Source organism: Erpetoichthys calabaricus, chromosome 3 (genome assembly GCF_900747795.2).
Source record: "Erpetoichthys calabaricus chromosome 3, fErpCal1.3, whole genome shotgun sequence".
Taxonomy (NCBI): Eukaryota; Metazoa; Chordata; class Cladistia; order Polypteriformes; family Polypteridae; genus Erpetoichthys; species Erpetoichthys calabaricus.
In genome coordinates this window covers 173,753,851-173,767,533 of record NC_041396.2, presented here as the reverse complement: position 1 = coordinate 173,767,533, position 13,683 = coordinate 173,753,851, and the positions used below count along the sequence as shown (strand labels likewise).

The following is a 13,683-nucleotide window of genomic DNA, read 5'->3' as shown; positions in this document are numbered from 1 at the left end:
GCTTTTTCCTGCCCTGTAACAAATGATGCTGCAAAGGGGGGTGGTCCAGTCCTGACACTTGATTACAATTGTTATTAAATGTTACAATTGTCATTAAATGTTACAATTTATTTTTACATATGTAATCATTAACAATTGCCTCCTCTTCTAGGAAATGATTGTTGACAAAGTGAATGGACAGCCAGTGCCTCGGTATCTAATCTATGACATAGTGAAATTTAATGTGAGTACATACAAATTTATTTACAGTTATAGTGAAGTTTTCTGCATTATTTGATGTGGTTTACATTATTTGTAAAATGTTGATATAAGGTTGCTTTCTGCCATTTAGAATGAGCATTTTTGGCTAAGAATGAACTACATAACATATTATGTTATTTAAGTAATATTTCTTATGTTTTTTAATATATTAATAATCTAGTTTTCTGTGAATATTGATCCTTCTCTTTAATCCTGAGAGACACACATACTCCAGAATATCTTTATTTCTTTATATAGATAGATAGATAGATAGATAGATAGATAGATAGATAGATAGATAGATAGATAGATAGATAGATAGATAGATACTTTATTAATCCCAAGGGGAAATTCACAATATGTTATTGTTATATGTTTTGTTCTCTCACATTAACACAATATTGCAGATTATTTTCTAAGATGTTTTTGAAAGACAATATTATGAAATTTAGTCTTAGTAGGAGAATGAGAGATTTTATTAACAATTCATGTTTAAAGTATATCCAAAGAAGTAAATGCTACTTTTCCAAATAATTATGATATTGTCCTTGGTGATGCTATTGTGAATTGCTTTGTATTGTTAGTACAATTTGATATAGTTTGTTGAAATATTTGTCAGGGAAAGTACAGGCAATTAAGTAACTCTTTGCAACATGAACTTGATTGGAAATTGAATTATTTTTAGTACTAGGGGGCTACATGCTAGCCACTTTGTGGATCTGCCTCTCGCGTATGGGGAAGCAGATGTACAGTTTAAACAGATTGTTATTTTCATGTGAATTGTTACTTATGCATAACAGAACTATTTTACATTACAGTGAGTAATTAACCATAGTAAAAAATAGTAAAATAAATTAAAAGAAAATTATGTTTCATGTTGCGTTAGAGGTATTTGTTGCATTATACGTTTTTGTTCTGTTTGGCTTTGAAATTAACATGCAAATACTTTTTAAACTTACAGTTTTACTGTAAAACTTTAGTAAAAACAATTTTTGTAATGAACTTTTCATCAAAATTGCATTGAATTGTGAGTCCGTGTTTGGACTTGCATCGTGATAACGCAACGTATAAAATGAGTGAATATCATTTCTTTCTCTCTAATAATTAAACCGAGTTTTTCGAATGTTTGTCCCTGTGATTTGTTAACTGTCTTAGCAAAAGCTATTGTAATGGGAAACTGTAAATGTTTTAATATGAATGGCATATCAAGATCTCCTTTGGTGTCTAATGTTATCCGCAGAAGATGTACTACATTACCTTTCTTGTCGCTGTATTGCTGTGTAACTGATCGACAACTTTCACATTAATTTATTTGACTTCATCGTTTCTCGGTGCTAGGATTGCCTGTGTACTCATTTCTTCTGTTGATAACCCTTCAGGATGAAAATCTTCAATAAAATTTGGACATAAATCTTATTTTATTGGGAACTTAAAGTGAGAAAAATGTAAAAATTTATAAGAGCTGAGAGCACAGGAACTGTGTCTGACAAAAGCATTCACACAAATGAGAGGTGAGAGGACCGTGAGCGTGGTTGAAAATGGTTGAGATTAGGGCGGGACTTGAAAAATCTCTTGGCAATAGTCTCGTCTTGTGGGACTTGATATAAATCTCTTGGCAATAGTTTTGTCTCAAGATTTTCTTTTATAATAGAGAGATGTGTTTTGTTACTAGACCACTTTACAAAATTGTAACATTTTGCAGTGCATGCATCTTTTCATGATGTCATTATTTCTTTTTGTTTGATTTTTTCTTTTAAATATTACTGTGTAACAATGTTATCAAAATATTCCTGTTTATAAACAATACAGTATTAACAGGATGTAATAGTGGCAGTAACCATATACTTTACCAGGTTTGGTATTTAAAATTGTAGTAAATAACCACTATGAACAGCCTTATTGATCATGCAGTTTGTCTACCAAGAAGATTACACATGCTTTTGAAAAGCATAATTTTTATTTTTATTTTGTTGCTCTGTGAATCACCAGGGGGCATACTGCACCCCAACCCGGACACAACAGACATAGAGCCCAGTCTTGCCACACAGCCCCTGTTTATTTTAAGTGGGGAAGCTCTTTTCCTTTGCTCCCCACTACACAGCACAGTACAATACAAAACACCAATGCACTGTCTCGTTTTTCTTTCTTTTCCTTTCCTGTCCTTCTCTCGCCTCCAGTCTTCCTCCAACAAGCTTCGTCCACCTCTTCCTGACTCTGGCTTCCCGAGTTGTGGCAGCTGGCACCTTTTATAGAGCCACCTGGAAGAGCCCCAGGTGTTCCAAGATCTTCTTCTGGCTGGACTTCCAGGTGTGGTGGCAGCCCTGCAGAGTAGGGCACAGCCGTTCTTCATGTGTCCCCTGGTAGTGTCCGATAGCCCCAGAAGAGTTGAGCTTCCATGCTGCAAACCTGTGGCACTGTAGCATGCTGGGGTGGTGCCCTTTGTTGTCCTAGGGAACGTATTGCCTCATGCAAGCTCCTTCCCCAGGTCCTTCTGTTATGGAGGTGTCCCAGCCGGGTAAGAATCCAAGCTGTCCATTACAGCTCCTATACACAAAAAAAATAATCACATCACCCATTACATATGAGGATACAGACTTGTTCAATACATCAAAAACAAAGTAGAAACCAACTAACATAAATGAAAAACAGCAATATCTCTCCATCAGCTAATTGTAGAACCACTGCCAGATTGTAGAAAAAGAGTCAGACACAGTCAGCATCCTGGAGATAGCAAGCCAACAACTTGGCAGAAGAGCAGTGGCACCAAGTGCCACATGAGGATCCCAAGAAAAATATAGTAGGGGAGGGTTAATAATAGTTTTATCATATTACGTATATTTTACTACTGACGACTAACAACAAAGATGCAGTGTGCACAGCTAATCAGCAGCTCTACTCAGGGTATGCTAAACTGAAGTAGTGAGTCTAAAGCCTTGGAATAGAAACTTGGACTGAAGGGGCACATCTTATGGTAGCAGTCAGACCATTCCACAGCTTTGGGTCCCTGTAACTAAAGGTTTAACCTCATCATAATCAGGCTGGTATCTTGATTTTAATGTGTGCTCTGGTTTGTAAGTAATGATTAGTTTATATAAGTAAGCAGGGCCTTGGCCATTTAAGACTTTATATGTTAAAAGGGGGATTTTCAAATCTGCCCTAAACTTAACTGGGAGTCACTGTAAAGACTTGAGAACTGGTGTTATGTTTTTGTATTTTCTTATTCTTGTAATAATTCTAATATTAAATTAGAATTATTTATTAGAAATATTAAATAAAGCATTTTGAATTAACTGAAAGATGTATAAAGAATGATTTCAGCAACCTGTGAACAGCACATTGCAGTAGTCAGTCCTACTAAAAACAATGCATGAAATAATTTCTCAGTATCCTGCATATTTAGAAACACCTTCATTTTTCAACATTTTTATGGTTGAAAAAACATGTTTTGGATAGTTTTGTATTGTGCACTTTAAATGACATGCCAGTGTCAACGATAATGCCTAGATTGCAGTAAAACTAATGGTGATTCCAAATCCATTTAGCAACATCAGTTCGCCTAACCAGCATATGTTTGGAATGTGGGAGAAACGCCTTATAGACACAGAGAGAACATGCAAACTCCACACAGAGAACACCTGGGAATTGAACCTTGGTCTCCTTACTGCGAGGCAGTAGTGCCACCCAGAATCACCATTTTTATTGGGATGCCACACAGCATTGTTGTCAAATTATTATTATTTTTTTGGATATTTTTTAGAATGTTTAAGGTGCCATCCAATTTGTAAAGATATTACAGATTTTTGGCAATCTCCACCCAGTCATTTGAACTTGTTTTGGGTTACTCAAGTCATTTACATGGAATTTTTACACATAACAGAATTAAGTTTGTCCAACAAATATTTTTGTTAGTGTACTGAACCAAGGTAGAATGCTACATTATTTGGTATAGTGAAAAATATGGTTGATACCAAGCAAAATATTCCTGTAACTTTCTGAGAGACGTTCTTATAAAACAGTCTAAAACTAGCTTATGAATTCAAAGCCCTGTGTGTTATATCTACTTATTTTTTTTAAATTATTATTGTTGACTATTTTCACATTTTATATATTAACTACTGTATTTAGATTCCAACACTTCATGCTTTTCAGAAGATTTGGTCCTGTTAAAAGCGTAGTCTACAATTTAAAAAAACATTTAAAGCGGGATTAGTGGTAATTGTATGTTGCATCATGAGTAATGATGAGCGAACTCCATGGTGTTCGCTTAGTGTTGAGTTTTACAGAAATCACAGAAGTGTTCGTGAATAACACCGAACACTGCAAAATGCATTGAAGTCAATGGGGAAGGGCTATCTCAACTAGATTTGACTGGATGATAATGGTGCAATCATCTTTAAAGTGTCCCTGAGGACTACGGAAATGTCTGCCAACTATACTAGATTGAATATTATGGACAAAAAGGTGACCTGAGGTGTGTGGTAGCAGTGCCTTCTTGAGATCACAGAAGAAAGAATGCAGTCAGAGATGTGCAATCATATATTTTGTAAAAACAATATGGAAATGCCAAAATCGTAGTCAAAACTCAGAAAAAATATGTAGGTCTTTTAAAAGCAGGAAATTCAAAGTGGCGTGTCATGATTGAAGCCGCTGGCTTGTTCTGTTTTTTTGAAGTCGTGCTGAAGGCTCTCCAAACTGTCTGTGCCGATGCTTTGCGCTTTTTCTATTATCAAAAAGATAAAAACATCTTGTAAATAGTAATGAATCTTTTGTTTTTATTATTATTTCATAGAGTCTCCAGTGTTGGTTTGGTTTTGGGGTCAGGCTCCTTCAAGTTTTGTTTTCATTTTCCACATGGCTAATTATGTATGCATAAGACACTGCCTCCTTCTCTTATACTGATGTAGATCTCAAAGATCGACCTGCACATTTGGTGACAGAGATAACTCATTAATTTATGCTGTACATGTCATGTTTCAGAAAAATAAAATTTGAGAACCTGCATTATTTACTATTTGTTTAAGCTCCTTAAATCAAGTTCACCTATTATCCACAGTATTAATGTGCCTTTATGGCTTTACATTTTATAGCATTTGTTTTTATGGAAAATATAAAAAAAACTGGTATGAATACTGATGCTATAGTAGTTCACCAGCTGTCTACATGTTCTGTTTACATCTACATGAGTTTTCTATGCTAACCCCAAGTTTTTCCATGTGTTCATATCTGCAGTATGTAAGCCAGTAAACTAGTGATACTAACTGTGAGCACGATCGTGTGCTCTTCATAGTGCCGCTGCCAAAAACTACGCGGTTGTGCCTCTGTGAGATCAAAGAAGAAAGAATGTAGTGAGAGATTTGCAAGCTTTGTAACCAGAAAGCAATCCTATGTTTCATGTAAACAAAGAGAACATACTGAATTAGAGTCTAAAGTCAAAAACCAAAAAAACTAAAAATTCAAAGAAACGATCGCCAAAGATAAGAATTTTTAATCCAGTCTCACTGGGTTTTTTAAGTGACCCAGAGGGATAGGGAAGCATCACCCAACTATGCTGGACTGATTATTTTGGCCAAAAAGGTGAACTAAGCTGTGACACAGCAGTGCCAACCACTGCACCACCTTACAGTAAAACGTTCTTGTAAGCAATGACAACAGGAGCAGGTAACATGAATTCATGGTGGTGTGTACCCCACAAGCCCGTTGTATATAAGATTTACAAGAAACAGAAGGAAAGTGATAGAGAGTGATAACAAGGAACCCTCCTAGTCCCTGGAATCAGCAGAAGGGGGTTGGAAATCAGTGCTGATGCAGGACTCATTCATTTTTATGAAGGTCAGTCTGTCCACAGAATCAGTAGACATCTGGGTCCTCTTGTTTGTGATCATCCCACCTGCAGCACTGAAGTGTTCATCCCAGAACTCCATAGGGTCATCAGTGCACATAGAATCATTTACACTGATGCACCCCAGGTAGACTCACCATGTGGTCCAGATGCTGGCAGTGACTGCTGCTCTTGTCAACTTCTGTCATACTGGGTCGTTGAGGCTAGAAAAGTCTCCTCACACATCCTTCAGATTGCTTCCATCACGGCTGCTGCTGCTTTTGCTGCTACTGACAGCTTTCTGATGGACATGTGAAGAGGGTGGGGGTATGCCTCAAGTAGCTTGCTAGTAAGGACAGAATGGAGATGGTGCATTTTCCGTTCCTGCTGGCTGAGCTCCATAAACCCCCCCATCCTGGCTTTGTACCCAGGATCTAGTAGGGTGGTCACCCATCCTTCTTTTTTAATAGCTTTAATACGGGGGTCCCTCCTAAGGCATTGCAGCATATGAGTAGCCATGTTGTAAGAGGTGTCCCCTGCCCACCTCTTACTGAGTATGTTTCTTCCTCCAGCCCCTGACAATAGGCACTGCCCCCTGTGCCTGCTCCTCCTCCTCCTGTTCCTCCTGGAGTGTCCCTATCCTGCCGGGCTGCCTACTGGGCATATCCTCCTCGGCACCCTCTCCTACCTTGAGCAGGCCACCTACCGTCATTTCCAGGAGGAGTACTAGTGGGAGGACATCATTCCAGTCAGCGTTCTCCCGGCTGACAAACTTAGTGGTCTACTCAAAAGGAGCCATCCCCCAATAAGATATCCCAGTGGCGGTGCTTGGCTCCTGGTATCCTGCTCCCCCAGGCAGTGGATCACTGCTCTGTGCTGTTCCCACAGCCGCTTCACCATGTATAGGGTGGAGTTACACTATGTTGCTGCATCACAAACGATCCTGGTGCTGCTGCATTTTTGCAAGCAATGCGCTCACAGTAGGGGAGCGGCAAAAATGGCTGCAGACCCACCGTGACTTGCTCAAAAGCTTGCCCAGCCCCAGGTGGGTTGGGAGGAATCTCTGCACCAAAAGGTTGAGCATGCGAGTAAAGCGTGACATGTGGGTCAGTTTGCCAAGTCGCTGGGAGGTTGGTGCTGTTTGATGCCACATTGTCCAGGAGCTGCCAGGGTGGTGGTCATCCACCTCAGGACCTGATGCTGGAAGGCAGCCAGGATCACAGGCCCAGAAAGGCACCTCTCACCCAGACACACCAGCTCCAGCACAGCCTGGCACCGGCTGTGCAGAGCAATAGCATAGCTGCGGGGGCTTTTGCTGGATGGCTCGGTGCAGCGTGTGTCAACGTATGTAATTGGCTGATTAGATATTTGTGTTAACAAGCATTTGAACAAGTGTTAAAATGCTAATAAAGTGGCCTGTGTGTATATATGCTTTCAAAAATAATGCCATGAATTATATGATGTAAAAATTGTTGGTTAAATCAGCACTGCAGTCTCTCATTTTTAGTATGGATGTCCCTTACCCAATTTTATTCCCTTTACATGGTGGTTTCAGTTAATCATTTCGTCTGAAACTACACTTCGTCATTCATTGATCACTAGCACTTGTTTCATTATATTTGCTTAATGAAGCACTCAGCTATATACTTATATCAAAACATTTTCAGGTAGCTGTTTCCTCAGTTCATAATGTTATTAAAAAATGGCAACGGAGGAGGTCATGATGAGGTCTGGAAGACCCAGAAAAGTTTCTGAAAGAAATTCTTATTGGATTGCTAGAAAGGCAAGTAAAAACCTGTTTTTGACGCAAAGGATCTTCAGAAAGATTTATTAGACTCTGTAGTGGTGGTGCACTGTTCTGCAAATATGACCTTAATGGTAGAGTCAGCAGAAGAAAACCTTTCCTGCATCCTAGCCACAAAATGCAGCACATGAAGTTTTTGAATGAGAACTACTTGTCTTTAAACACAGATAAAACAGAGATGTTAATTGTTGGAGGGAATGACGCTGATCATAACAATATTTTGTCATCATTTAACTCAGTTGGAATCCCAATTAATTTTACTGAATCAGCCCGCAATCTAGGAGTTATCTTTGACTCTAGCATGTCATTTAAAGCGCATATTACAAAGTTGTCCAAAACATGTTTCTTCCATCTTAAAAATGTTAGGAAATTAAGGCGCTTTCTAAATAAACAGGATTCTGAGAAATTAATTCATGCATTTATCTCTAGTAGGATTGACTACTGCAATGCAGTGTTCACTGGATTTTCAAACTGTTCTGTATACAGCCTCCAGTTAATACAAAATGCGGCTGCAAGAATTACAACAAGAACAAGAAAATATGAACACATAACTCCAGTTCTTAAATCCTTACACTAGCTCCCGGTTAAGTTTAGGGCACATTTCAAAATCCTTCTTTTAACATATTAAGCATTAAATGGTCGAGGTCCAGCTTACTTGTCTGAACTTACAAACCAGAGCGCACATTAAGATCTCAAGATGCTGGTCTGCTTATGGTTGCAAGGATTAATAAAATAACAATGGGAGGTCGAGTTTTTAGTTACAGGGCCCCTAAACTGTGGAATGGTCTGCCTGCTACTATAAGAGATGCCCCTTCGGTCTCAGCTTTTAAATCCCGGCTGAAGACTCACTACTTCAGTTTAGCATATCCGGACTAGAGCTGCTGATTAACTGTACATACTGCATCTCTGTTGTTAGTCGTTAGCACTAAAACATAAGTAACATGATAGTTAGTATTGGATACTAACCCTCACCTATTCTGTTTCTCTTCTCGGTACTCAAATGTGGCACTTGGTGCCACGGCCCACCTGCCAAGTTGTTTTGCCTGCCTAAGGTAAAGTCATCCCTGATGGAGGATCACAGGAATCGTGAGAAAGAGGGGTCTTTTGCAGGATGAATGGGAGAAAATATCCCAAGTACAATTTAAAGACTCTTAGCTGGTTATAAAAAGCGTTTATAAGCTGTGATACTTGTCCAAAGTACTGACCATGTTGGGTACCCAAATGTTTGCTTCAGGCCTTTTTCATTATTTTGGTATTTTATACCTGTGTACAAAATCCTGATGAAAATAAAAATGTAATGTTGCTTAAAATATTAAGAAATGCGTCATCTTTAAGTTTATACCTTTTGATGAACAACAACAATTTGTATAGCCCAATATCGCATAAGGAGTGCGACAGGTTTAACAGTCCCTGTTTTTTGACAACTCCCCAGCCTTGACTCCTTAAGAAGATAAACCCTTCAAAATAAACCCTTGTAGGAAAAAAAGATTGGAAGAAATATTGAGAATGGCAATTCAGAGACAAACCCCTTTCCAGGTAGGTTGGGCATGCAATGGGTGTCAAAAAATGGGGTCAATACAATACACAGAATAGAAGTAATCCTCTTCAGAGATCTAGATGGCCAACCTATCATTGCCACCTCAAAAATACAATACAGTTGTACAATAGCAATAGTTCAAGTACAAAGCAAAATGCAAGAATAGATTATATCACATATCAGAATTCAGATTTGTTCAGACTCCTGGAGACCTTACTATTTTTTTCATTGTTTGTCTCACTCCTTAGCTGCATTCTCACTAGTGTTCACTTGCAACATCACCTAACTCCACATGCATACTTTATTGCTGAGAGGACCACAGGTTGATTTTCTGCCTGAAAAAACACATCCCTTAATGCCCCCTTTTACTGCAACTAGATCCAAAATTTGGCAGCCATAACTGATTATTGTATTATTGTGAGCTGGGTAATATTCACTAAGTTCATTACTAGTTGGTTTACTTCCACACCTTAAAATTAACACTTGCAGAAATACACAGCCACTCAGAGATCCTGCATACACAATTATGTTTGAGTAATGCCATACTGCCAGTCATTCTGTAATATCCAACACAGAATCCCTTTCACATGAGTATGTCAGAGTGATACCTCAAGCTTGTCACTTCTCAGTACTCCGAATAGGAACTTGCTTTCACCCGCACTAACAAACATATTAGTTTCCCCGAGACAAATGAAGGCTCATCTCTCTTTTTGTTTATATACTACACACCAACCAATGCAGTTTTACTTCTGACACACTTGTTCTTCTACTGAGTTGTGACCTCTCAGCCTTTATAACCCTGTGGACAATAAAGCAGCTATCTTCTTGTGCCAGGTGCCCTGATATTTACTTTAATCTCTCAAGATATAAAGACAAAATACTGAAATGTAAAAGCAATGTGGTCTGTCTATTATAAAAAGAAATCCTGTCCCCTGTCCTGATAATCTACGATACGTGATCTTCTCGAAAGATAATTTAAAGACCCGCGAGACGAAAGAGACCTGCCACAGTGTGTCTCACGGGAACATAGAATGAGAGTCTTGCAAGACACACCCTACTTACAAGCAATATCAAAAAAAATAAATCAGTAGTGTAAAGGCAGTCATGCAGCACACACGGCTCCAGGGCTCTCAGTGCATATAAAGTGTATAAGGTCAATACGGTAGAAATGAATAGGGTAGAAATAAAACGTCGACAATTAAACGAAGAAGAAAGAAAAGCGTGGAGAACAGAGACCCAAAGGCGATGGAGAGAAAAAAATGCTAAAAAGAAAAACAGTTATCTAGGTGCAAATTTAGAAAATAAGGAACGTGATGATCAGCCTGGAACAAGTGAAATGGGAAAAAAAAGCACGTCCAATCGGGCGCGGAGAAAAGAGACTCAAATGCGTTGGACAAATAAAAGAGCAAAAAAGAATAATTGAGGTTCAAATTCAGAAAATAAGGAAAGTAATTATCAGCCCGGAACAAGTGGAATTGAAAAAAAGCACGTCCAATCCGGCTCAGAATTAAAAGACAATGAGTAAAAGAAAATGGAACTTCATAAAGACGTTTACAAACGTTGACGCTAAACACATGCAGAGCAGGATAGAGACTATGAAACCAGGGAAATTAGAAAGGCTCAAAAAAAAAAACAAAACATCACTATACACATGTGGAGAAAGCTGCGACAGCAGCTACCCCAACCGAACGTGAGCAGCGTTATACATCCTGCAAGAAAGAATTCAACCACGCCTGCGGCCAGAAATAAGACAGGCATTGCTTTTACAACGTCACATGAGACCAGGCAGTGAGCCATCATTTAAAGCAAGTCAACAGACCTCTATGCTAGCAGTTGTTGGATTGCTTTTGGCAGGCAAGCATCGTGTGCTCAGAGCTCTTAAAACAACGACATGCGACAGGCAGAAGAGGCAGCTAGCAAGCAGCAAAAAGACAGTAAATGATCCAAAGGCATATCTAGCATACGTTGAGCCGCAACACCCTTCACAACACGAGCAGTATTATACGTCTGGGAAGAAAGAGATGTATCCTCATGCGGGATAGGAAATAAAGAAACAAGTATTGTTTTTACAAAAGTTTTTAAAGTAAAGTGAAAATAATGCATATGTAACAATTCACAAGAAAATAACAATCTCTTTAAATTGTAGGTTGCCTGCCTAGGGTAAAGTCATCCCTGATGAATGGGGACGTGGGAATGAGAGGTCCTTTCATCTGATTAGCGCTATTTCAGATGTGGAATGGCAAAATGGGGGAGGCAGCTTGATGAATAAGGTCTCCAGGACTTAAAACAAATCCAAATCATTTTATGTGATATCATCTAATGTGAAATTCTACTCCGTAGGCCTACTTCTAGAAGTTTTATTTTTGTACTGTATTGAGGATTTATTCTGTTCTATGTATTGTACTGTACGGCTCAGAATTAAAAGACAATGAGTAAAATGACAAAGTAGAACTTCATAATGATGTTTACAAACGTTGCCGCTAAACACATGCAGCGCAGGTTAGAGATTATGAAACCAGTGAAATTAGAAAGGCACAAAAAAAACAAACTGCGCTATACACATGTGGAGAAAGTTAAAGGATATATGAAAGTAGGACAATTAGAAAATATAAAAAAAGAAAGTAAAGATCGCAGTAGCGCAAACAAACAAACTGCCTCATTTAACTATGCACCAATCTAACTTTGGTTTTGCATAATAATTACAACACTATTGCACCTTAACACTTAATTCTACTTTATTCACATAATTTTACTTATTTATTATGTTCTACTATACTGTTATCTTTCAATCTATGACTTTTTGTTAATTTAACTGATATTCTTCTAACTTTGCACAGTTTTTGATAAGCAGATCAGGATGCATTTCACTGCGTGTTGTCCTGTATAACTTAAAGAATCATGAGAATTTCAAAAACGGAGTTTACCGCACATGCATTTATTGGTTACTTTGTTCATGTATATATATTTATCTGCCTGCTTATTTAAAAAGCTAAATTTACCACAGGAGTCAAAAACATTCTGTCTAGCCCTTGTACAAACGCCTAGACAAAAGCTGGGGTATCACCTTGGTAACCCCATGTACTTTTGGAACCGTGAGAGGAAAATAGCACGACTTTACAGACAGGAGTCCAATGCAGAACTCTACTTACTTTTTTACTTTGTAAAAAGAAATTATTAACTGCTGATGATGTTGATTGTTTTGTCTGTGCTGAAATTCCAAACAGAGAAACCTGTCCTGACCTCATTAAATAGATTCAGCATATTGGGACTCGCAAGATTACAAATATTGTTTTTACAGAAGTTCTGAAATAAAAGTGAAACTAATGAAATAGCAGCAATTCAAAGAAAAAAAATCTTAAGTGTGTATCCGGAAAACCAAACACGGGGGTTGGCGAGCGAAGCGAACAGGGGGCGAAGCCCCCCAGTATTTATTAAAGTATAAATTTGGCAATCAGTGTGATGCAAAAGTTACATTCACCAATGTTCAGGTGAAATGCTCTCGCTTTGTCTCACTGATGTGTCTTGGTCCCTGAAGTTGCTTCTTGTATTGTTCCACTACCTTCTGTCGTTTCTTCTCTTTGGTCCTTCAGACGGTCTATTATGTATTATGAAATTGCATGCCGGAACTCTGGAAGAAATAACATTACATGCATTTGATTGGCTAGCTGTCGTTGTGATGAATGACTGCTCAAATTCTTTGATCTTTTAAGTGCCTCCACAGTATTTTTTGTTCTCATGTTATAAACTGACTGAAACAGCTGCAATCCTGTGACATCCAAATCCATGTTGTTTTTCATTATCTCTACCATTAAGGTTTAAACTGACTGAAACAGATACATTAAAATATAAATTGTAAATTATCAGTACAATACTGGAAGAATGTGAAAGAGAAGATGCTTTCAATGTTAATTGCCTCAGTAGTTAAACTGCCTTAAGAGTCCTGTAAATTCAGTTCATCCTGGTTCATTTGAGCCAAATTAAAACTTAACAAAAACAGTCGGCAGTTTCAAAAATTGAAGATTTTACACTCCAGGACATTGAGTATACCAGTGTCTTGTTGCCATTGAGCACAAGAAAGACATTGCAGATAAAGATAAAAGCAAACAGACAAAAGTGAAGAAATCAGATTTCAGGTTGTTGCAATCATTACCCTTAACATTATCTTGAGTAGGCCTTTTTCTAAAACTTGCCAGTCCAAAACTGCTGTTTTAATATCTCCTTCTTGGCTAATTGGCATAATTGACTTAATAAAAAATTTAGTCTGACATTGTGAAGAAAATATGT

At 38.1% G+C, this 13,683-nt stretch overlaps 1 protein-coding gene across 1 annotated transcript in view; it reads left to right on the top strand.

Annotated features, from left to right (window-relative positions):
- rngtt (RNA guanylyltransferase and 5'-phosphatase) overlaps nt 1-13,683 on the top strand; it is a 947,965-nt gene that overhangs the window by 236,802 nt on the left and 697,480 nt on the right. The window contains 1 exon segment of the mRNA XM_028797536.2: nt 152-223. Coding sequence (XP_028653369.1) covers nt 152-223 — 72 coding nt within the window.